Source organism: Lissotriton helveticus, chromosome 8, assembly GCF_964261635.1.
Source record: "Lissotriton helveticus chromosome 8, aLisHel1.1, whole genome shotgun sequence".
Lineage (NCBI taxonomy): Eukaryota > Metazoa > Chordata > Amphibia > Caudata > Salamandridae > Lissotriton > Lissotriton helveticus.
The window spans coordinates 71,166,229-71,191,996 of NC_136069.1; the positions used below are offsets into that span (position 1 = coordinate 71,166,229).

Genomic DNA, 25,768 nt, shown 5'->3' on the forward strand with positions numbered 1-25,768 from the left:
CTTCATTCCCAAGTTCTCCTTCCATACTTTCAACCATGGGGATACCCGCAAATAGATCTGTTTGCCACAGTAGACTATGCATAATGCCCAAACTTTGCCCCCAGATTCCCACGCCCTTGCTCCAAAGACAATACCCTATGGTTGAATTGGTCAAGGATATTTGCCTATGCTTTTCCGCCTCTCCCACTCCTTCCGTATCTGGTTTGGAAACCCAGGCAAACATCACTCACATGACTGTATGACTATTCTGAAAGAAGCAAGAAACCCTACTATCAGGACATGCTATGCAGCAAAATGGAAACAATTTGTGGTTTTCTGCCAGAACAAAATTCTACCTCTAGATGCTTCTGTTCAGAACATTGTCTGTTACCTTTTAAACCTATAGCAGTGTGGGCTAGCTTACACATCTATTATGTTGCATCTTGCGGCAGTAGCTGCATATTTGCAAAACAGACAACATTTGTCTTTGTTTAAAGTTCCTGCCATCAAAGCATTTATGGCGGGCTTAAAAAGAGTTATACCACCAGGAATTTCACAGGCACCAGTGTGGAATCTTAATGTTGTACTTACAAGACTTATGGGTCCACCCTTTGAACCACTACACACGCGTCCTTTACAGTTCCTCTCTTGAAAGGTTGCATTCCTCATTGCAATCCATTCATTAAGGAGAGTTGGTGAGCTACAGGCATTAACTTTAGAAGAACCCTTCTTTTAGCTCCATAAAGATAAGGTAGTTCTTCGCACCAATCCCAAATTCCTCCCCAAAGTGGTTTCTGCTTTCTATATTAACCAATCAGTTGAGTTACCTGTGTTCTTTCCTCAACCTGATTCACTAGCAGAACAAGCTTTTCATACACTCGACGTCAAGTTTTATTGTATTATATCGAAAGAACAAAAGATTTTCGTAAAACAAAGCAACTGTTTGTTTCATTTACACCACCTTACAAAGGCAATCCTATTTCTAAGTCTGGCATTTCAAAGTGTATTGTTAAGTGCATTCAAACTTGCTACGCAAAAGCCAAAAGAACTTTATCTATACTCCCTAGCGTGCATTCCACTTGCAAAATAGGGGCATCTATGGCTTTAGGTAACATTCCTATAGCTGACATTTGCAAAGCAGCCATATGATATACACTGCCCACATTTACCAAACACTATTGTGTGGCTGTATTAGCACGCCAACAAGCCAATGTAGGGCGGGCAGTGATAAACACTTTTCCAGATAACTGCAACATCTACTGGTTAGCCTCCTCTTTGAGAGAATACGGCTATATAGTCTATGCAAAGCATGTGTCTCTACAGCACATATGTCTCGAACAGATAATGTTACTTACCCAGTAAGCATCTATTCTTGGCATGTAGAGCTGTAGATTCGCATTTGTCCACCCTCCTCCCTGGGCACCTGTAGTTGTTCCAGTTCTCATTATTCACATTATCGACGCATGGACATCTCTTTACTACACTCACTTACTCCATTCTCACCCTCTTGCGAGAAAACAATCGAACGATGGAGTTGATGCCCATGCGCACCATCACCAAAAGGAGGAATCACCTTACCTCGTGACTGGAAAGACTTCTTCGAAGAAAAACAACTTGCAAACATCTGGACCCAACACTAGATGGCAGGACTATGCAAAGCATGTGAATCTGCAGCTCTACATACCAAGAACAAATGATTACTTGGTACGTAGCACTATCCTTGTTGTTAGTCGCCTTTTAGGTCCATCTAGGGGCACTTTAAAGAGTTTTGCAGTTCCTGATGGAGAACTTTGAGTTCTACCCAGTTGAGAAGTAAAGGAACAAAGGGATCCTGTTTCCAGGGAGATATCTGGAGTGCACCCAGCTTGTAGATATTCAGTTTTGAGTCCTTATAGTGCTTCAGTTTCTAAACCAAATTTTGGTGATAAGAAATAGATCTCAGAGAATACAAGCCTGCTGAGCATTGTTAGGAAATTAGTTCTAGTGTGCCATGAAAGTGTTGGCAGAAGCTGGAAGTATGAGGAACCGGTGTGCTATGCTAGTGTCTAGGTCTGTATCCAAACTAGGGAAATCACCTTTGCTGCATTAGCCTCAGATCTCCATTGTTACTGACATTATTTGTGTCAATGTTTTGTACGCCCGCCAGTCCGATACAGTAAACCAAATAACCAAACTGAAGTCACTGCTTTACTCCTCTTTTTGGTTGGACATGTATAATTTTTAACATTGAAAGACCACCCTAATTTTCTGGTGATTTTTCTCTAATCTCATCTTTGCTTTCTCTTCCCTAGAACCGAGAGCTCCAGATAATGAGGAAGCTAGACCATTGCAACATTGTCCGATTGCGGTACTTCTTCTACTCCAGCGGAGAGAAGGTAGGTTTCCACTGCCCTGGGACTTAATAAAATCGTGATTAAAAAGGTTGGCTACTTAATTTGTTGATATATGGGGACCAAAACATTGGGATTATGGACCTATTCAGGCAGTTTTTCACCGAAGGATATTTTGTCTTTTTTGCCCATGCTTTTATTGTGCATTTACTTAGTAACATATTTCTTAAGGGTTTTGTAGTTCACCAATCATGACCATTTGATAGTTACAGAACACTGTGGAAATGCCTTTTCCTGTTAGAAAGCGGAGAAGGAGGAGCAGGTGCTGGTCCATTTTGATAGAAACTAATAACCGCAGATTCCTAACCTTGTGAATTTACCCAGGCGCCAGAGTGGATCCAGAAGATTTTCATAGCAACTCCCTTGCGCACCAGTAGGTAGCTCCATGTCTGGTCCGTCCATCCTTGGATTTGACATCTGGGTCACTATATCCGCTCCATCTCTGTGTGCTGAAGTCCATTCCTTTCTTTCTGCTCCTTCTGCTCTGGGTCCAGAGTGCTTTCTAACACTCTGTCAGAGTCCTGACAGGGATTTTTCTTTGCAAACAAAATTTGATGGACGGAGTGCTGAAACTTGTCAACCACTCACTCCCACCCAGTCAATAGATCTCAGTTTATTCCATCGTCCTTTTGCTCACTAGGCCACCCCAGTTTGGACCCAGACAAATGCAAAGCAGTCTTGACCCTGCTTCTCATGGGAGCAGTCCATCCTAAACTGCCAGATCTGAAAGAAACAGGTTAGTATTAGATTCCTTACCTTAGAATATCCCCAGGCGTCAGTCTGGATCCGGAAACTTTTGCGTAGCAGTACCCCTGCGCGTCGGTAGGCGTCGTCTGCAGGCGTCCCCTGCGGCTCCGCGTCGTCGGCGTCGTGCGCCGTGATGACGTCGCTGGAGTATATAGACGCCGCCTCCGCGCGCTGACGTCAGTTCTTCTTTTTTCCGCGCCAGTTAGCGCAGATCCGAAGAGCAGTACTCCGGTCTTTTGACCAAGTTTTTGTTAACTCTAACTCTTTCTTCAGGTGCCGGTAGGATGCCCGGGTTTAAGAGTTGCGACGGGTGCGACCGCATGATGTCGGTCACCGACCACCATCGACTCTGCCTCCGGTGTCTGGGCGCGGACCACGACGTGGAGTCCTGCGTCGACTGCCGGGCCTTGACTAGTAAAGCTAGGCGGGAGCGGTCCCGCAAGCTGCTCGAGCTCCGAGTGTCGGCCCAGCGTCGAGAGCGGTCCCGGTCCGGTCGGAGGTCGAGGGAACGATCGCGGAGCCGCCATGAGCGCTCCGGGAGTCGCCACCATTCCTCCGGTTCATCAGGTAAGCGACACAAGAAGTCGGGGCGTCGTCATCGTACCCCCGACTCCCCCCGACGCCCGCGTGATGCAGCCGGGGGTTCGGGTGGCCCCACCCCCGCGGCCCCGCGTGGGTCGCCGACTGCCCCATACCCGTCGGTCCCTGGGGAAGGCGCGTCGCGCGAGGAGATTGAGGAGTTCCTCATGGCTATGAGGGCGATGTCTCCTCCGGCGATGTCTCCTCCGGCGGGGCCTGCGGGGCCGTCGGTCCCGTCTGGGGGCCCGGGCGGTTCGGGTGCACCTGCTCCGACGCCGCCGGGTGCTCCGGCCCCGGCGCCGCTGGGCCCTTCAGGGTCGTCGCCGGCTGGTCCACCGGCCTCTCCGGCGCCGATTCCATTGGGGCAACCCGTGGTGCCGCCTCCGCGCGGCGCCGTGACTCCGCCGTCGGTTCCGGCCGGCGTTGGGTCGCCGGCGCCGCGCGGCGCCACCCCCGTTCCCTCTCTGACTCCTGACGCGGAGTCGGACCGGCATCGTCCGACGCCGAGTCCGGCGCCGTTGGGGCCCATTGGCTCCGAGGAGCCGGTCTATATCGTCGACTCGAACTATGGCGATGAGGACGATTATGGAGAGGGTTGGGAGGGGTCTGAGGACCCTTTGTCACGAGCCTGCCAGTATGACGTGGACTGGGTAGGTGACTTAGGTGATGCCAGTGGTCTGGACGAGTCGCCCAACCCTGGGTTTGTCTCGCCTTCCCCTGTGGCGTCGGAGGCGGGGGCTGCCTATTCGGTGGTCCTGATGAGGGCTGCCAAGGCCTTGCGCCTTGAGCTCCCCGTCGCTAAGGTGAAACCTAACATCCTCACCGAAGTATTTAAACCGCAGTCATGCCCACAGGAGCCTCTGCTGCCGTTTAATGAGGCCCTGACGGATGTCCTTTTGGGCACCTGGTCCAGGCCCGCTTCCGGTGCGCCGGTTGACCGAAACGTTGCCAGGCGTCACCGTCCATGTTCGGACGACCCTGCCTTCCTCTCCACCCATCCCTCCCCGGAGAGTCTGGTGATCCAGGCCTCCACTTCCCAGTCCGCATTCCCGTCGGCCCCGCCCGATCGGGAATCGAAACGATATGACCAATTTGGCAAGAAGGTCTTTTCGTCTTTGAGTGCTGGACTGCGGTCTTGCAATACCGCATGCCTCTTGGGCCGCTACACCCACTCTCTGTGGGATACGGTCGCGGAGTGTCTGCCGCAATGCCCGCAGGAGGTGCGGGACAAGCTCAACCAGGCCTTGGTTGAAGGCCGGGACGCGGCGAGGTATTCGATAAGGTGTGGTCTTGACACGACCGACTCGCTGGGACGGGCTATGTCCACGACGGTGGCGATTCGTCGCCATGCCTGGCTGAGATCCGCCAACTTCTCGCCGGATGTCCAGAATGCCCTCATGGACATGCCTTTCGATGGCAGTCGCCTGTTCGGTGACAAGGCGGACAACGCGCTTGAGCGCTTCAAGGACTCCAGGGTCACGGCCAAGTCCTTGGGTCTTTCGACCCAGCGCCAGCAAACGGGTTCGTTTCGCCCCTTTCGTGGCCAAGGAAGGGGCGGTCCCACACGTGCTGCCAGCCACGCGCCGCAGAACGCTCCCCAGCGCGGTGGCCGCCGTGGATTCCGCCGTGGTGGCGGTAGAGGGCAGCGGCGAGGTCAGTCCACACCTCCCCCCGCAGCAGCCTCCAAATCTTCCTAGTCCGAGCTTTCGGGCCCATGTGACGCCAGTGGGTGGCAGGGTTCGCCATCACCACTCCCGCTGGCGCGCGATTACATCGGACAGGTGGGTGCTGCAGCTCGTCCGAAGGGGCTACTCCCTCCCCTTCGAGTCCACTCCTCCAGCCATGCCACCGCAGAACCACCGTGTGTCGGGGGACCACTTGACACTTCTGCAGGAGGAAGTTACGGCCCTCTTGGCCAAGGGGGCCATCGAGCGCGTTCCTGGGCCAGAAGTAGGGTGTGGTTGCTACTCCCACTACTTTCTGGTGCCCAAGAAGGACAAAGGAGGCCTGCGTCCTATCTTGGACCTACGGAACGTCAACGGCTTCCTCCGGAAGGAGAAGTTCAAGATGTTGACTTTGGCTCAGGTCTTGGCTGCTCTAGACCCACAAGACTGGATGGTAGCGTTGGACTTGCAGGATGCTTATTTTCACATCCCCGTCCTGCCGGCCCACCGGCGTTACCTGCGGTTCACGGTAGGCCACGAGCACTTTCAGTTTATCGTGCTCCCATTGGGCCTTACCAGCGCCCCACGGGTGTTCACGAAGGTGATGGCGGTGGTCGCAGCTCATCTGCGCCGGTTAGGGGTTTCCGTCTTCCCCTACCTCGACGACTGGTTGTTGAAGGCGGGCTCGCCCCAAACAGTCGTCCACCACCTTCAGATGACGGCAGACCTCCTGCACGAGCTGGGGTTTTCCATCAATGTGCCGAAATCACACCTGTGTCCCTCTCAAAAGCTCCTTTTCATCGGAGCGGTTCTCGACTCGGCGCAGTTTCGGGTTTATCCTCCGGAACGGCGGGTCCGGGATATTCAGGCTCTGATTCCCATCTTTCAGCCGTTATCCCGGGTTTCGGTCAGGTTGACGCTGCGGCTTCTGGGGCTGATGGCCTCCTGCATCCTACTGGTGCATCACGCCAGGTGGCGGATGCGGGCTCTGCAGTGGGACCTGAAGTTTCAGTGGGCCCAGCATCAGGGCAACCTCTCCGACCATGTCCTGATCTCGGAGGGCGCTGCGAGACAGTTGCAGTGGTGGCTTACGGACCGCGATTGGGTCAGAGGCAGATCCCTCTCCCTTCCCCAACCGGAGCACGTAGTTGTGACGGACGCGTCCCTCCAGGGCTGGGGTGGCCACTTGGGAGAGGCGGAGATCAGAGGCATCTGGTCTCCGGCGGAGTCCCGGCTCCATATCAACATGTTGGAGCTGCGGGCGATTCGCCTAGCACTGAAGGCATTCCTCCCCTTTGTCAACGGGAGTGTAGTGCAGGTGTTCACGGACAACACCACCGCCATGTGGTACTGCAACAAACAGGGCGGTGTGGGGTCGTGGACCCTTTGCCAGGAGGCTCTGCGCCTCTGGCAATGGCTGGAACGTCAGGGCGTGACTCTGATGGTTCAACACCTGGCAGGTTCTCTGAACGCCAGGGCGGACGAACTCAGCCGTCGGTGCTCGGTGGATCACGAATGGCGTCTGAACTCGGACGTGGCGAACGGCCTCTTTCAGCAATGGGGAGAGCCTTGGTTAGATCTATTCGCCACAGAAGAGAACGCGCAATGTCATCAGTTTTGCGCGTTGGAGTTTCCAAGACGGCACTCGCTCGGCGACGCCTTTCGGCGCGAGTGGAGTTGCGGTCTGTTGTACGCCTTTCCGCCTATACCACTTCTGCCCAGAGTGCTGAAGAAGATCAGGCGCGACCGGGCCCAAGTTATCCTTGTGGCTCCGGACTGGGCTCGAAGATACTGGTATCCCGAGCTACTCAGCATGTCAGTCGGTCCCTCGATCCGCCTGCCTCTTCAGGAGGACCTTCTGTCGCAGCAGCAGGGGACGGTCCTCCACCCGAACCTGTCCAGCCTCCACCTCCATGCGTGGAGATTGAGCGGCGACAGTTGAGGCCATTCGACTTGCCTCCTGAAGTCTGTGATGTGATTCTGGCAGCCAGGCGTCCCTCCACAAAGTCGGTATACGCCTGCCGGTGGAAGAGATTTGTGGCATGGTGCACAGCAAAGGCTGTGGATCCCCTTTCTGCCCCTCTTTCCGAGGTTCTCCTCTTCCTTCTTTCTCTTGCCCAGCAGGGCTCTGCTCTGGGCACTATCAAGGGCTATCTTTCTGCCCTTTCCGCCTTCTTAAGGCTACCTGATCAGCCATCTTTATTCAAGTCCTCTATTGTACTGAGATTCTTGAAAGGCATCACGCACATGTATCCACCTGTTCCGTTCGTGATGCCTCAGTGGGACTTGAACCTGGTTCTGACATTCTTGATGTGTGCTCCCTTTGAGCCGCTTCATTCCTGTCCTCTCCGTCTTCTCACTTTAAAGACGGCCTTCCTGGTTGCCATCACCTCTGCCAGGAGAGTGAGTGAGCTCCAGGCTCTTTCTGTCAAACCTCCTTTCATGTCCGTCCATCCTGACAAGGTGGTTATTAGGACTAGGCCTTCTTTCCTGCCCAAAGTAGTTTCTGCTTTTCACATCGGGCAGTCCATCACCTTACCCTCCTTCTTCCCGCCTCCGCATCCTTCAAAAGATGAGGAGCGGCTCCATCGTCTGGACCCAAAACGTGCGCTTTCATTTTATATGGATCGCACACGCCAGTTCCGGGTGGATGACCAACTGTTTGTTGGCTACGTGGGTGAGAAGAAGGGAAGGGCGGTACAGAAACGAACCATCTCTCGGTGGGTCGTCCTGTGCATCAAAGCATGCTACTCTTTGGCTCGGAAGGAGCCTCCTGTTGGGCTGAGGGCCCATTCCACTCGGGCCACGGCGGCTACTACTGCCCTGGGCCGGGGAGTCCCTTTGCAGGACATTTGCCAGGCGGCTACGTGGGCCTCGCTGCACACCTTTGCGAGGCACTACTGCCTGGACAGTCAAGTCCGGAGGGATGGCTTCTTTGGCCGTTCGGTCCTCCAGGACTTTCTGGTGTAGGTTTGTATTGGTTCGCAGACCCACCACTGGGGTTGGTATTGCTGGGGTATCTATTCTAAGGTAAGGAATCTAATACTAACCTGTTTCTTTCAGATGAACAAGTTACTTACCTTCGGTAACGATATATCTGTAAGAAACAGTAGTTAGTATTAGATTCCTTACCGCCCCTCCCATCCTCCCCGTTCTGCGAACTGATACCTAGGGTTAAGGACATCCCTTTCAGGGCCCTAGTTTCTAATGGCACCAGTGTTGGTTCTCACATGGCTCTGCGTGTTCTGGCGCGGAAAAGCTGTGTGCAAAGAACTGACGTCAGCGCGCGGAGGCGGCGTCTATATACTCCAGCGACGTCATCACGGCGCACGACGCCGACGACGCGGAGCCGCAGGGGACGCCTGCAGACGACGCCTACCGACGCGCAGGGGTACTGCTACGCAAAAGTTTCCGGATCCAGACTGACGCCTCGGGATATTCTAAGGTAAGGAATCTAATACTAACTACTGTTTCTTACAGATATATCGTTACCGAAGGTAAGTAACTTGTTCATCCGGTCCTCCCCTGCACCGGAAACAAGCATCCCAGGACTGGTTTCGTGGTATCACCCTTCATCAGCCAGGCCAGCTTCAATCCAGTGGCACAGCGAGCAAGGGATCCACGTCTGGGTATATTGGGTGATTTTTCTTCAAATTTTCCAGTGTGCTAGGGACATGTTCCCATGTAAAATAACATGGTTCAAACTGTGTAAGGATTGTCATAAGCAAATGTCAGTGATGGACCCACACTGTCTCTGATGTCTTGGCTTCAAGTACGGCACAGCATCCTCAGATTGATGTGCGAAAAGGTACCTGAAAGCCATCCACTGAACACCAAGAGAAGTCAAAAATGGAGCAGTTTAATTTGAATTTAAGGAGTGGCTGGTCGGTAAGTCAAGAAATCTAAGAAACGCAAGCAGTCCAAAGATGCCTTCACTTCATCCCACCATTCAGAGTTCCGGGATGCTCCGGGTATGCCTAGACTGCGAACTCGTTCTCTGATCCCGAAACCAATTCCGACCTTGTTTAAAATTGCTCCCTGACTTCCTAGCACAGTGGCGATGCTGTAACAAATCAGGTAATTCTGATGGGCCATGGACAGAAAATGTGGTACCCGACCAGATCCCTCTGGGAGCTGCTCTGGAGCCTAGGGATCCAGTTTGGTGACAGTCTGTTTACTGCCATTTAATCCATTCCCGATGCTGACTGTCCCACTAGACCTCGTCCTGAGGTCATTTTCGGCTTCAGACTCTGTGCCGCACCCCACACCTTGTTGCACCACAGCCCACGTTTCAGCCCAAAACCGAGGTGATAACACCAGCATCGGCTATGTCGGTGGGGGAGTCAATTGTCCTTTTGGACTTTGAAGTGGACCCAGAGCGATTTCCACCAATACCTTACCGAATCTAACCTTATCCAATGTCTGATCCGAGATCGCTTCCACGACCCCTACATGAATATGGCCATAATGACGATCAATCACCTCTCTATGATTATAAAAAACGATTTTATGACCTGCAGGAAACTAGCATCCTCAAAACTTTGCCTAATTCTGGACTCCACTCAGACCTCCCTGCTATGGCCACTGAGGAATCTGCATCCTTGGCTACTGTGATGAAGGGAACATCTGAAGTCTTGGATTTAACTTTTCCCCTTGACTGAAACCAGTTGCTTCACCAAGGCCATGCAATACTAGAGCCTATCCTGCATTCAACGAGGCGTTGACACAGACACTGTTGGGCACGTGGTCAAAACCTGGATCTTGCCCATCAGTCAGCAGGCAGATTGCAAGGTGGCACAGGCTTGACTTCCTACTGCCACACCCCTCTCCCAAGAGCCTAGTAGTGCAATTCCAGTGTGTTTCGAACTACCCCACCAGATAGTGAGTCAAAATTTGTGGAGACCTTTGCAAAAAGGACGATCTTTTTGGCCAGCCTTGCACTAAGGTCAGTCAACACTATCTCCTGAAGAGAAACTCATGTGCTGTGGGCCAAGCTGGCAGACATTTTTCCATCCGTCCCAGAAGACGTTTGGTTAAACACACATTGCCTTATTTAAAGTGGCAAAGACGCTGCAAAGTACTCTAAATTATCAGGCCTGGACATGAACAACTGTGTGGGTAGAGCAGTCAGCATCAGTGTGGTACTTAGGTGCTTAGCTTGGATCCACTCCGGGATTTTCCAGGGACCTCCAACAGGCTCCAAAGGCCATGAACTTCGATGGGACCTATCTCTAGAGAGACAAGGCAGATTCAACCCTAGAATGTTTTAAGAACAGCAAGGCAACAACTCATTATTTTGGGCTTGCTCTGCCGGTGCACCAGTTCCCCCAACAATTTCACTCCCTCAGATGCTTTGGAAGGTGATCCGAGCAGAGGAAACAGCAGAAAGTTCCTCAACAGGCCTCCCAGTCCTTTCAAGGTACAGGCAGCAGATCAGGACGCCAGTTTCCAGGCACCCAGTGTCAATATTGTACCAAACGCTAACCCTCCAACCGGAAGCTGCCGCAAAAACACTTTAAGTCCTCCTACCCAGCAGTCACCTGGCGGGAGGTTGCATCCCATTCCACAATACTTCTTGGAGGACCAGTTGTCCATACTCCGAGGAGAAGTTCAAGCTCGCTTTGCCAACGGAGCCATAGATACAGTGCCACCATCAGAGATCGGGACTGGCTGTTCCTCCTAGTGCCAAAAACAGGACGGAGGCATTGCTCCAGCCTAGATTGTTGCCCTCTAAACTTCTTTCTCCGCAAGGACAAGTTCAAAATACTCACCATGGCACAAGTTCTCTCTACCCTGGATCCTAGAGACTGGATGGTAGTGTTGGATTTTCAGAATGCCTAATTCCACAATCCCATTCAGCAGTTCTACATGTGTTACATGTGGTCTCGGGTAGGCCAAGATCACTTTCAGTTCTCGGTGCTCCCCTTTTGCCTTACCAGTGCACCTTGGGCTTTCACAATGGTGATGGTCATAGCCCCTCTGCAGAGCTTTGAAATACCAGTATTCCCATTCCTGAACGACTGGTTGCTGAAGGTGAGTTCACCGTCTCCAGATCGTGGCCAACCTGTAGACATCAATGAGTTGTTCCATCAATGTGCCAAAGTCACACCTGACTCCTTCACAACGGCTCCTCTTCACCGGAGCCATCCAGGTAATGGTGTGCATCCAAAACTTCCCTCTACCCCAACACAAGTATAGGACATTTATGCTATGATCCTGATGTTTCAACCTTTAATCTGGGTCCCTGTGAGAGCAGCTCTAAAGCTTTTGGTCTCTTACATCCTGCTTGTGCACCTCACCAAGTCGAACATGCTGGCTCATCACCAAAGGGACTTTTCGGACTCCATCCCGGTGTCGGAGGAGACTGCAAAAGATATGCAGTGGTCACAGTTCGACTGCTATCACAGTTGGAGTCCCTACCCCACCCAGAAATAATAGTTGTAATAAATGCAGCATTGCTGGGTTGGGGAGGTCATCTGGAAGAGGTTTAGATCTGCGAACAATGCTCTCTGACGGAGATCTGGAGATCTGTATCAACATGAACCTATTGAAGTTACGAGTGATTCGCTTGGACCTTAAGGCATTCCTTCTGACAATCAAGAGAGGAATAGGTACAGGTTCTCATAGACAACATGACTGTTATATGCTACAAACAGGGCTACGTGGGGCCATTGGTCCTGTGCCAAGCGTTGCTGAACACTTAGGGCATCTTCTTGATCAACCAGCACTTGGAGGGATCTTTAAATGCCAGGGCAGACAAATTTAGTTGACGTGTGGCAGATCACAAATGGCAGTTACATTTGGACGTGGCACAGTGCTTTTTCCACCAATGGGCAGAACCGTGGCTCGATCTATTCGCCATAGTTTCCAAGGCAGTCCTCTCTTGATGCTTTTGCCTGTACTAGGGCTCGAGTCTCCTGTGCGCTTTTCCACCCCTACCTCTCCTGTTCAGAGTATTGAAAGAAATCAAGAGACCAGGCCAAGGTCATCCTAGTGGCTCTGAACTGGGCGAGGGGAAAGTGGTATCTGGAACTTATGGGCATGAGCATCGGTCCTTCGATATGAGTGCCTTTTCGGGGGGACCGTCCGTCACAGCAACAGAGCAGAGTCCTGCACCCAAGCCTACACCTCCATGTGTTGAGGTTTAACAGCAACAGTTTATGGCCTTTGATCTTCCTCCTGAACTAGTTGGTATCATTCTGGCAGCTGGGAGCCCCTCCACTAAAACAGTAAATGCGGGATGCTGGGTGAATTTGTTGTCTTGTGTTACTGCACTAACATTCAGCCGTTACCTACAAAGTTGTCTTACATTTTATTGTTTTGTCTTTCTCTCTCTCTGTAGCCAGCTAGGCCTTGTTGTGGGGACAGTTAAGGGTATCTTTCAACTTGTCTATGGTTGCCTAATCAGCCACCCCCTTTTAATTCACTTGTGACCACCGCTGTCCAAGTTCTAGTGCTGGTTTCTGGGTATAAACCACCGCTAGACAAGCTCCAGTCCTGGTTTCTGGGTACAAACCACCGCTGTACAGGCTCTGGTCCTGGTTTCTGGGTACAAACCACCGCTGTACAAGCTCCAGTCCTGGTTTCTGAGTACAAAGCACCGCTGTACAAGCTCCGGTCCTGGTTTTTGGGTACAAACCACCGCTGTACAGGCTCTAGTCCTGGTTTTTGGGTGCAAACCACCACTGTACAAGCTCCAGTCCTGGTTTCTGAGTACAAACCACCGATGTACAAGCTCTGGTCCTGGTTTCTGGGTACAAACCACCGCTGTACAAGCTCCGGTCCTGATTTCTGGGTACAAACCACCGCTGTACAAGCTCCAGTCCTGGTTTTTGGGTACAAACCACCGCTGTTCAAGCTCCGCTCCTGATTTCTAGGTACAAACCACCGCTGTACAAGCTCCGGTCCTGGTTTCTGGGTATAAACTACCGCTGTACAAGCTCCAGTCCTGATTGCTAGGTACAAACCACCACTGTTCAAGCTCCAGTCCTGGTTTTTGGGTACAAAGCACCGCTGTACAGGCTCCAGTCCTGGTTTTTGGGTACAAACCACCGCTGTACAAGCTCCGGTCCTGATTTCTAGGTACAAACCACCGCTGTGCAGGCACTAGTGCTGGTTTCTGGGTACAAACCACCGCTGTACAGGCTGCAGTCCTGGTTTTTGGGTACAAACCACTGCTGTACAAGCTCCGGTCCTGATTTCTGGGTACAAACCACCGCTGTACAAGCTCCAGTCCTGGTTTTTGGGTACAAACCACCGCTGTACAAGCTCCGGTCCTGATTTCTGGGTACAAACCACCGCTGTTCAAGCTCCGGTCCTGGTTTCTGAGTACAAACCACCGCTGTACAAGCTCCGGTCCTGATTTCTGGGTACAAACCACCGGTCCTGATTTCTAGGTACAAACCACCGCTGTGCAGGCACTAGTGCTGGTTTCTGGGTACAAACCACCGCTGTACAGGCTCCAGTCCTGTTTTTTGGGTACAAACCACCGCTGTACAAGCTCCGGTCCTGATTTCTGGGTACGAACCACTGCTATACAAGCTCCGGTCCTGGTTTCTGAGTACAAACCACCGCTGTACATGCTCCGGTCCTGATTTCTAGGTACAAACCACCGCTGTACAAGCTCCAGTCCTGGTTTTTGGGTACAAACCACCGCTGTACAAGCTCCGGTCCTGATTTCTGGGTACAAACCACCGCTGTACAAGCTCCGGTCCTGGTTTCTGGGTATACACCACCGCTGTACAAGCTCCGGTCCTGATTTCTGGGTATACACCACCGCTGTACAAGCTCCGGTCCTGATTTCTGGGTATACACCACCGCTGTACAAGCTCCGGTCCTGATTTCTGGGTATACACCACCGCTGTACAAGCTCCAGTCCTGGTTTTTGGGTACAAACCACCGCTCTTCAAGCTCCAGTCCTGGTTTTTGGGTACAAACCACCGCTGTTCAAGCTCCGGTCCTGATTTCTAGGTACAAACCACCGCTGTACAAGCTCCAGTCCTGGTTTTTGGGTACAAACCACCGCTGTACAAGATCCGGTCCTGATTTCTGGGTACAAACCACCGCTGTTCAAGCTCCAGTCCTGGTTTTTGGGTACAAACCACCGCTGTACAGGCTCCAGTCCTGGTTTTTGGGTACAAACCACCGCTGTACAAGCTCCGGTCCTGATTTCTAGGTACAAACCACCGCTGTGCAGGCACTAGTGCTGGTTTCTGGATACAAACCACTGCTGTACAGGCTCCAGTCCTGGTTTTTGGGAACAAACCACCGCTGTACAAGCTCCAGTCCTGGTTTTTGGGTACAAACCACCGCTGTACAAGCTCCAGTCCTGATTTCTGGGTACAAACCACGGCTGTACAAGCTCCAGTCCTGGTTTTTGGGTACAAACCACCGCTGTACAAGCTCCGGTCCTGATTTCTAGGTACAAACCACCGCTGTGCAGGCACTAGTGCTGGTTTCTGGATACAAACCACTGCTGTACAGGCTCCAGTCCTGGTTTTTGGGAACAAACCACCGCTGTACAAGCTCCAGTCCTGGTTTTTGGGTACAAACCACCGCTGTACAAGCTCCAGTCCTGATTTCTGGGTACAAACCACGGCTGTACAAGCTCCAGTCCTGGTTTTTGGGTACAAACCACCGCTGTTCAAGCTCCGGTCCTGATTTCTAGGTACAAACCACCGCTGTACAAGCTCCGGTCCTGGTTTCTGGGTATAAACTACCGCTGTACAAGCTCCAGTCCTGATTGCTAGGTACAAACCACCACTGTTCAAGCTCCAGTCCTGGTTTTTGGGTACAAAGCACCGCTGTACAGGCTCCAGTCCTGGTTTTTGGGTACAAACCACCGCTGTACAAGCTCCGGTCCTGATTTCTAGGTACAAACCACCGCTGTGCAGGCACTAGTGCTGGTTTCTGGGTACAAACCACCGCTGTACAGGCTGCAGTCCTGGTTTTTGGGTACAAACCACTGCTGTACAAGCTCCGGTCCTGATTTCTGGGTACAAACCACCGCTGTACAAGCTCCAGTCCTGGTTTTTGGGTACAAACCACCGCTGTACAAGCTCCGGTCCTGATTTCTGGGTACAAACCACCGCTGTTCAAGCTCCGGTCCTGGTTTCTGAGTACAAACCACCGCTGTACAAGCTCCGGTCCTGATTTCTGGGTACAAACCACCGGTCCTGATTTCTAGGTACAAACCACCGCTGTGCAGGCACTAGTGCTGGTTTCTGGGTACAAACCACCGCTGTACAGGCTCCAGTCCTGTTTTTTGGGTACAAACCACCGCTGTACAAGCTCCGGTCCTGATTTCTGGGTACGAACCACCGCTATACAAGCTCCGGTCCTGGTTTCTGAGTACAAACCACCGCTGTACATGCTCCGGTCCTGATTTCTAGGTACAAACCACCGCTGTACAAGCTCCAGTCCTGGTTTTTGGGTACAAACCACCGCTGTACAAGCTCCGGTCCTGATTTCTGGGTACAAACCACCGCTGTACAAGCTCCGGTCCTGGTTTCTGGGTATACACCACCGCTGTACAAGCTCCGGTCCTGATTTCTGGGTATACACCACCGCTGTACAAGCTCCGGTCCTGATTTCTGGGTATACACCACCGCTGTACAAGCTCCGGTCCTGATTTCTGGGTATACACCACCGCTGTACAAGCTCCGGTCCTGATTTCTGGGTATACACCACCGCTGTACAAGCTCCAGTCCTGGTTTTTGGGTACAAACCACCGCTCTTCAAGCTCCAGTCCTGGTTTTTGGGTACAAACCACCGCTGTTCAAGCTCCGGTCCTGATTTCTAGGTACAAACCACCGCTGTACAAGCTCCAGTCCTGGTTTTTGGGTACAAACCACCGCTGTACAAGATCCGGTCCTGATTTCTGGGTACAAACCACCGCTGTTCAAGCTCCAGTCCTGGTTTTTGGGTACAAACCACCGCTGTACAGGCTCCAGTCCTGGTTTTTGGGTACAAACCACCGCTGTACAAGCTCCGGTCCTGATTTCTAGGTACAAACCACCGCTGTGCAGGCACTAGTGCTGGTTTCTGGATACAAACCACTGCTGTACAGGCTCCAGTCCTGGTTTTTGGGAACAAACCACCGCTGTACAAGCTCCAGTCCTGGTTTTTGGGTACAAACCACCGCTGTACAAGCTCCAGTCCTGATTTCTGGGTACAAACCACGGCTGTACAAGCTCCAGTCCTGGTTTTTGGGTACAAACCACCGCTGTACAAGCTCCGGTCCTGATTTCTAGGTACAAACCACCGCTGTGCAGGCACTAGTGCTGGTTTCTGGATACAAACCACTGCTGTACAGGCTCCAGTCCTGGTTTTTGGGAACAAACCACCGCTGTACAAGCTCCAGTCCTGGTTTTTGGGTACAAACCACCGCTGTACAAGCTCCAGTCCTGATTTCTGGGTACAAACCACGGCTGTACAAGCTCCAGTCCTGGTTTTTGGGTACAAACCACCGCTGTTCAAGCTCCGGTCCTGATTTCTAGGTACAAACCACCGCTGTACAAGCTCCAGTCCTGGTTTTTGGGTACAAACCACCGCTGTACAAGCTCCGGTCCTGATTTCTAGGTACAAACCACCTCTGTACAAGCTCCGGTCCTGATTTCTGGGTACAAACCACCGCTGTACAAGCTCCGGTCCTGGTTTCTGGGTACAAACCACCGCTGTACAAGCTCCGGTCCTGGTTTCTGGGTAAAAACCACCGCTGTTCAAGCTCCAGTCCTGATTTCTAGGTACAAACCACCGCTGTTTAAGCTCCAGTCCTGATTGCTAGGTACAAACTACCGCTGTGCAGGCACTAGTGCTGGTTTCTGGGTACAAACCACCGCTGTACAGGCTCCAGTCCTGGTTTTTGGGAACAAACCACCGCTGTACAAGCTCCGGTCCTGATTTCTGGATACAAACCACCGCTGTACAAGCTCCGGTCCTGGTTTCTGGGTATAAACCACCGCTGTACAAGCTCCGGTCCTGATTTCGGGGTACAAACCACCGCTGTACAAGCTCCAGTCCTGGTTTTTGGGCACAAACCACCGCTGTTCAATCTCCGGTCCTGATTTCTAGGTACAAACCACCGCTGTACAAGCTCCAGTCCTGGTTTTTGGGTACAAACCACCGCTGTACAAGCGCCAGTCCTGATTTCTGGGTACAAACTACCGCTGTTCAAGCTCCGATCCTGGTTTCTGGGTATAAACCACCGCTGTTCAAGCTCCAGTCCTGATTTCTAGGTACAAACCACCGCTGGTCAAGCTCCAGTCCTGCTTTTTGGGTACAAACCACTGCTGTACAGGCACTAGTCCTGTTTTTGGGTACAAATCACCGCTGTACAAGCTCCGGTCCTGATTTCTGGGTACAAATCACCGCTGTACAAGCTCTAGTGCTGGTTTCTGGGTACAAACCACCGCTGTTCAAGCTCCAGTCCTGATTTCTAGGTACAAACCACCGCTGTTCAAGCTCCAGTCCTGCTTTTTGGGTACAAACCACCGCTGTACAGGCTCCAGTCCCGGTTTTTGGGAACAAACCACCGCTGTACAAGCTCTGGTCCTCATTTCTGGGTACAAATCACCGCTGTACAAGCTCCGGTCCTGGTTTCTGGGTATACACCACCGCTGTACAAGCTCCGGTCCTGGTTTCTGGGTACAAACCACCGCTGTACAAGCTCCGGTCCTGGTTTCTGGGTATACACCACCGCTGTACAAGCTCCGGTCCTGGTTTCTGGGTACAAACCACCGCTGTTCAAGCTCCGGTCCTGGTTTCTGGGTATACACCACCGCTGTACAAGCTCCGGTCCTGGTTTCTGGGTACAAACCACCGCTGTTCAAGCTCCAGTCCTGGTTTTTGGGAACAAACCACAGCTGTACAAGCTCCGGTCCTGATTTCTGGGTACAAATCACCGCTGAACAAGCTCTAGTGCTGGTTTCTGGGCACAAACCACTGCTGTACAAGCTCCGGTCCTGATTTCTAGGTACAAACCACTGCTGTACAAGCTCCGGTCCTGATTTCTGGGTACAAACCACTGCTGTACAAGCTCCGGTCCTGATTTCTGGGTACAAACCACAGCTGTGCAGGCACTAGTGCTGGTTTCTGGGTACAAACCTCCGCTGTACAAGCTAGTGCTGGTTACAAACCTCCGCTGTACAAGCTAGTGCTGGTTACAAACCACTGCTGTACAAGCTAGTGCTGGTTATTAGGTACAAACCACTGCTGTACAAGCTAGTGCTGGTTACTAGGTACAAACCACTGCTGTACAAGCTAGTGCTGGTTACTAGGTACAAACCACTGCTGTACAAGCTAGTGCTGGTTACTAGGTACAAACCACTGCTGTACAAGCTAGTGCTGGTTATTAGGTACAAACCAGCGCTCTTCAATGCAGTGAAATAAATGAATATCAACCAAGTGTAAATTATGGTCTCAGTTGATTTTAAAAAAGCGACATACACTATTGGTGCAACCAATAGCTGCAGAAAACCGCAGAACACCGCAAAAATCTGTGATATAGCCCTATGGCCTAGATACTTCTCAGAAGTTCTCTAGCAAGAGACCCGCCACAGAAACACCCTGAATTGGTGTTGTGTACAGCTAGATTGCGGGGGGAGGGGGGGGGGGCAATCCGTGAAGTTCTGGAATGGAGGGTCACAGGGCAGGTGGTGTGCGGGGCCAGTTCTTAGCACTGGAGTTCACTGTTGCTGTTCCGTGCCCTCCATAAGTGATGTCAATCAAGCACCTGCTTGTGAGCTCGGAAGGCACAGGCCTCGCTTTTAGATTCCTCTTTAAAGAACTATCTGTCTGCAACTGACACCCCGTAAAAAGGGGGCGCCTGGAATCTTCTTTCACCACCTGATGTATAAACAGCGCTATCTATCGTCTCGCATTGATCTATCTCGTGAACGTAGGGAATGTTATTGGCGTGTTTTAGGTCAGTCCTCGTTAATTATTCAGCCTCTTAATGTGTTTATTGTGTATTAGTGCTCCTGTCAGTGGGTTTTCGTCTGACATGTGATGTACGTCTGTGTTTACTTCGCTGTGTATTTTAGAATAGGTCGCGATTTCTTGCATTTTTCATCGCATAATCCTTTTTTTGCTCTCTTGGTTCCACTGTTGAGTCAAACCTTTACTGTTCATAGGTATTGCTGCAGCTTCCTTTAACCCTCTCTCCGGACCCTTGCGCTCTTAATGTGCTTTTAAAAACACCAAGGTCGTATAATTCTAAAGATCCAGCCGCTCCCCTCCCCTCTATCCAAACGACTCTTTAAAAACGCTTTTGAGTGTATTACGTTCTCTTGCCTTGTTCTTGCACCCTGACCTTTATAGCCGATAGCCAGACTTATTTTGAAGCGGCATTGAGAGGGCAGCCCGGACTCCAGCAGTGTTTCCGTGAGTGAAACGGATACACCCGCGTGGGACTTACATATTTTTATATGCAGCCGCTCTTTTCTAGGTAGTGAGCAATTGTCCAAAAATAGCTTCCCAGCCCTGCTGCTCGTGAATGTGGATGCCAATGTCCCTCCACCACTTCCGGTGGCTCATTCTTTTTAAGGGCCATACCTCCCACCCAGACCTCCGAAGCTGTGACTCTGTGGACAGACATGGAACTTTGGCACGGGCAGTGGGAGAATTCTTCCATGCTTGGCTTCTGATTGGACGGGACACTGATGTGGTCATCAGAAAGTTATTCACTGCTGTTTTTTCTTGGTTTTCCATTCGCACAGCAATAGCACGGGCACCATGAACAGGGAAACCTCTGAGGTTCCGAAGATCACATCAATCAGCAGGCGAGGAGGATACGGGGGTTGGCCTTTTGTACTCCGAGTAGATGTTTAGTTCCTAAGTTGTTACCCCCTAACCTATTAGATCTGTGTCCTAAACCCACCTGCCCAGTTGGAGTGAATTATCTTGTGCAAATCACTGCAGTTAAAACAAAGTGAAAATGGGCAACATAAGCCCTTTATAAAAAGATTGATTTTTACATGGCCACAGGAAGCTCTAGAATTCACTGCTGAAGAATATTTTGGGTGTGAAACTACCCACCTGGCGTTAGAATCTAGGTGCAGGTAGCCTTTTACTTTTTGTACTGAGCACTTCTTTTTTTAATCAGCAAAAAAGTTCCAGTTTTTCAGAAGTTAAGTGAACTTGGACTCTTTAAAATACCCTGAAGTTTGTTGATGCTGCTCACGTGTTCGTGCTACCTCCAGCACGGCTTCCTCCATATTACCAAGGATGCGTTTCAGATTTCGTCCAGTATAGAAAGGTCTCCAAACGTTTTGCTCATATGCAGGGGTGAAGGAGTCTGCTTTGCTTGTACTGGCAACCAGCGGTTGGGGGTTGTTTGTCTGTTAGACCCAGGCTTTACCTTGTCTGCTTAACAGGCCCGGAGACTCTTTGCTCACTGTGGTCCTCCGCCTGCTACAGGATGGTGAGGCTGCCATCCTGGCTCGAGAAGAGCGTGAGGGACTAAATGCTTTACCCACTAGACCACCAGGAATAAGAACGTTGATAAATGTGAACAAATTATGCATTTGTTCAGTAGAGTAATTTACACTGCACCTGAGCATGATTCATGCCACTGCCCTAACTGCTGGGGCGCAGGCCCTCAAGCGTGCTCCGGAGTGGGATAAGCACGAAGGAAATAAGCAGATGGAGCACCACAAGGAGGAATTGTTACCAGTATTATTGCCCTGTAGTCTGAATTAAATTGCATAGTATTTAGCACTGCTGTTATTAAAAAGTACTTTAATTTCTTAAAAAGCCAAGGACTGGGCTGACCATTGACGTTATTGTGTCTGTTTGTTGATTGTTGCATCCTGAGTTTGTGCCCCCCCACACTACCTCTCGGTGAAGCCGGACCGTGCTCGCTCTCGCTTCCCGAGTCAAGTCTAGAAAGGGTTGTACTTGTCCCCGTTTGGAAAGCCACAGTAGGACCACGCGCAGAACACCAGTAGCAAACTACCTCAACCTCAGTGGATGGGACCCTTCAGCACACAAGACCAGAACCCTTTTGCTGTCCTAAACTATTTTTGTAGTTCCAAGAAGTACCGAGGTGCTCAGTGTCTCGGCTGTATGTGCACTAGAATTTTTTTGAATGAATGAGCCTACTACAAGGTGAGGTGCCTTCCTGTTTTTGGGTGGGATCAGACCGCCATTTTTCAACTTTTGCTAACCCTTTGTCCTAATACCTACTTTTTACTCCCCTTTGTTTTCCATTGGTGGTTGATCTCGTCAGGGGCAAGCAAAGACTCTTTCTGTAATATAAAACACACACATTGATGTGTGTGCTAGGATGCTGGTTTATAATCGATCGCAAATCTTAATCTACTGTTAAGGGACCGTATACTCCCCCCTTTTGACTCCGACTATTACATTCTAGGCCGCTCATTCACCCACCACTCCATGGAAAGGTGTTCCTGATGGGCGCCTACATGGTGAATAATTTATATGAAAACATGCAGGGGCGTTGCACTTCCATACTCCCTACTGATTTAGGGAGGAGGGTGGTGGGGGCGTTAGAATGGGCAATACATCTCTCACGGGGATGACGGATATGTAAATATGAGTGAAAGCTGGAAGATTCCAAGTTGATCTTGAGCATTTACACTCTGTGTGTGTGTTTGATCCTGTGCGTGTTACCAAAAACCTGGATTTTAACATGCCCATGTAGTACGTGAACACACTTTACTCGATATTATAGCTTTGTCAAAACAACCTGGTCATAATAACTTGGTCAAAAATTAATAACTTGAAAAAAAAATTCTTTGCCTCCGAGAAATGCATGAAAGTTCGAGCAGTACCAGACAATACTGCAATTAAGAACACAACACAGTAAAATTACTGAATTAATTAAAAAAAAGTAGTAATAGGAAAAGACACAAAATGGTTAAAATACAGAATTAAGGAACCAGAGATAGGCAATAGCAGTTTAAACATCACCGTCTTGTTTGTGCATTACTCCAAAAATAGCTACAATAGCCTGCTCTTGCAAGGGATTAAATAAGTTAGTTACTAGCAAACTGTCTACCTTTACAGAGCCCAGGTGGTGAATGGTGCAGAGTAAAAGTGTTGCAGAAATACTTTCATGTGCTTTCAATCTTTGTTGCTCTTCTGTTGGACGCGAGGCACAGTTGAGATGGACCTCTCTGCCCTGCTCTCCTGCTACAGCCAAAGGTCACAATATTTGTTTTAATGGCACATATTTGATGATAAAGTTACCCTAGGCTTCTCCTACGGCCTCCGATCCTCAGTGCAGGCACCAGAACTCCCACAAGGTCCACTGCAACCCCCCTCACAACTGGCCAGCCTAGTCTTCTTCCCACAATGGAGTCATTCCCCCTCTGCTGTTTGTGTCCATGTAGCAAAAGGGGCCAGCCGTGTGCTAGTTGGAGAGCAGTTCCAGTACTTGATGCCAGTGGAGATCAGGAGTCATTCGAGTTTCTTTCCTTGCAGTCAGTTAAAATCTTCATTCTTTCGATGTTCTTCCAGTTCTTGTCTGAGGAGGTGGCAGTGAGATGGCATTTTTATCCTGTGCACTAGCCAGTGTTTGGAATATTTCCTGCACTCATTTCTAGTACATTTCCCATCAAATCTAAACGCCTCTTTTCAGCATCTCAACTCTAAGCTTTCTGTAAAGCTTCTCAGGGTCTCTCATTCAATGTAGCTGTAGCCTCCTTCTCCTTCCTGGAGCAAGTTTTCCTTTTTTAGCCACCTGCCCCATCCTCCCCCCCTCCCCCCCTCATCCCCCCCTATGGAATTGAGGGAGCACCTCCTCTCTTTTTCCTCCTCGGATTCTTCTTCTCTTGTGCTGTGGACCGGGAAACACACTGAGAGCTGTGGAATTGTGCTCCCCTCAGCCACTCAAATCTGCATGCCAGTCCTCCTTGTTGCTATATTTTCCTGTACCCGCTCTTCTGATCGTCCCTGGTAAGGGGTCATTGTTTACTCAACTTCTGTCTTCCTATTCTTAGACGTGGCTTCATTGTTCTCCAAAATAGCAATCAAGGAGGCCGTCTTGCTTGGGATGCTAATTACAGGAACTGCAGCGAAGGCAGCATGTCAAGCTGATGTTGATTCCAGTTTGGTGTCTTGCAGCAGAAAGTCATCTTTTTAAAAGTTACTTTCCACTACACTTAACAAACATTTACTTTCATCATTGAATTTGAGTTAAAAAAAAATGTGAAAAAGAGCAAAGAATTAAGTTTCATATGATTTGATTTGTAACTACGCTTTCTCAGAATTTAATTTGGCCTACATAGCGACACACAGCTTTTGGCAACTTTTCTTTGTGGCGGCGTAAATTTCCTTAGTATTTGGTGTGTCCGATTTCTAACAATAAGCTCTCGGCCCTCTGGGCTACCAGGGCACAGTTAGGGGTGACTTATTTAATGTACAAACATAGTTTTCTAAATGCTACAGCCTTTAAATGCAACTGAGCCAGGGTCCAGTTATATTCTTTGTAGCTATGCCCTTCAGTCAGTTAGGGGGTTCATTGTCAGCATGTGATAGATAATTTCATACAACATCCAGTTTCTCACAATTCAAAAAGGTTCGCGTTTTTGATTCGTGCTTTATTGCTGAAGGTGCCATGGGAGCCTGCAGTCCCCTGGTTGTAGGGAGGAGGAAAGCCCACATCCGAGGCCGGGCCTTTACAACGGGTTCCTCGGGACAGGAGTCTCTTCCTCCTCATCTGTGTGTGTCTTCCTCTGTGCACTGCGACCTTGCTGTATGTATGGGGTAGAGGGGGTGCAGTAGATCTCCAAACGAGGCCCCCAATGCTGAAGTGAACTAGCTTAGAAGGGGTATGGCTCCCCAGCCTTCAGGGTAAGAAGGCATTTTGTTGTTTTAAGAATAGCACCGTCGTAATATGACAAATAAGTTTTCATTACACATTTTTTACTTTTATTTTAGAAATACCTTGATCATTATTTTGAAACTTCACTTGTCCTGTTTATCAGTGTGAACACTTTGTTACTGATAAGGTAACTTGATATAGTTTGTCCAGTTTCATAATGCAGAAGACGGCCTGTACAGACTTTTAACTGATTACATCAAGAGTGGGAGAAAGTGTGTATTGTAACATTTATAATGCACCAACTTCCCATCTGAGTGTGCCCTCTGTCTCCGCTTGTTAGCATGCCCGTTATTAATTTATTATACTCCATCTGACCACATGCACAACTTCTAGTTTATTAGTCTCTTGAATTACACAAAGTCTTTGTGATTATGAGAGCCTTTTTATGGGGTCGTTTTTCAGTCATCCAGAGAGTTTGAATGCAATCGGGGCGTTTCTCTAGGCATTACCGGGTTGAAGGGGAATGGAATAACTTGACTTCCAGCCTTACGTTTACCTCATCATCCCCTTATTTGTGAGTTAATCATGTTCTAAAGCTCTGCAGGATCACCGCTGCAGCACAAATGAGAATCCATCCTACCCGTGGCCTGTTAATGGATGTCTGCTTTTCACTTGAACGTTCGATGATAGCCTCCATTTTCTTAAAGACCTTATTCCGGAACTCAGCGATTTGAGACCCCATAGAAATCCACAAACGCTGTCAACTAATGTAGCCTGTCTTTATCTAGCATCATGCCAGATTTGTTGTGAGACTGCATATTGTTCCATGTACATATTTGAGCTAGATACATTCATACATTCTTCCATCATGCCCTTAGAGCAGTGCAGGTTTGCTGCTCTTTTACCGCCACTAAAGGATCACCTACATATAGTGAAATCTGTGTGAGACGATGGGGCCTCTGCTCATATTTCATATTCCAACTACTAATCTCAACTCTCTGTGGCTGACCATGGGTATTTTGAACTTACTTTGCTTGAGTTATTCTGGCAATTTCACACTATGGGATGCCTCTTGATCTCATCTCTGGCCTGTGGGTTGGCCTCATCCTTGTTACCTGTATTTTGTAATATTATATTTAAGGCCGTAATGTGACTATTGCTAAAATAGAAATATGTCCCATCCTTAGTTCTCTTAAAAGTCCGTGTTTTAGCCCTGCCCGTGAATTCTCTTGGTGTCAATAGATATACATGCATGCAGTGCATGCATGCTGTGTGTGAAACTCTAGTTTATTCTTTAGAGGAAATCAGCAGCCCTCCATTAGTAACAATTTCCAGGCATGTAGTCTTTAGAATATAGTGACGTTCGTTTATCTACCCTAAAGGTCCCACTGGGGTAGACTGTTCTCGTAGTGGATTGTACCGTTAACTACAGGAATCATCGGTTTCTCCTTCCTTTGCCTGGGCTATGGGGATCCTTTTTCTAGCGAGCCTCGAACCGGGATCCATGTATAATAGAAAATAATGCCCTAGTTTGCTCTACTCCCTCGTTCTGCACGCAATCATTCAGCTGCTGTTCTTTTAATTTGTTCATGCTCTCCAGCCAATGTTCATCAGCGATTCCT

At 50.0% G+C, this 25,768-nt stretch overlaps 1 protein-coding gene across 2 annotated transcripts in view; it reads left to right on the forward strand.

Moving 5' to 3' along the window:
- The window catches only part of GSK3B (glycogen synthase kinase 3 beta), a 601,292-nt gene that overhangs the window by 251,007 nt on the left and 324,517 nt on the right, over nt 1-25,768 (forward strand). For both annotated transcript variants that reach the window (XM_078656649.1, XM_078656648.1), the window contains exon 3: nt 2,271-2,354. In XM_078656649.1, the coding sequence (XP_078512775.1) occupies nt 2,271-2,354 (84 nt within the window). The remainder of the gene's footprint in view (nt 1-2,270; nt 2,355-25,768) is intronic.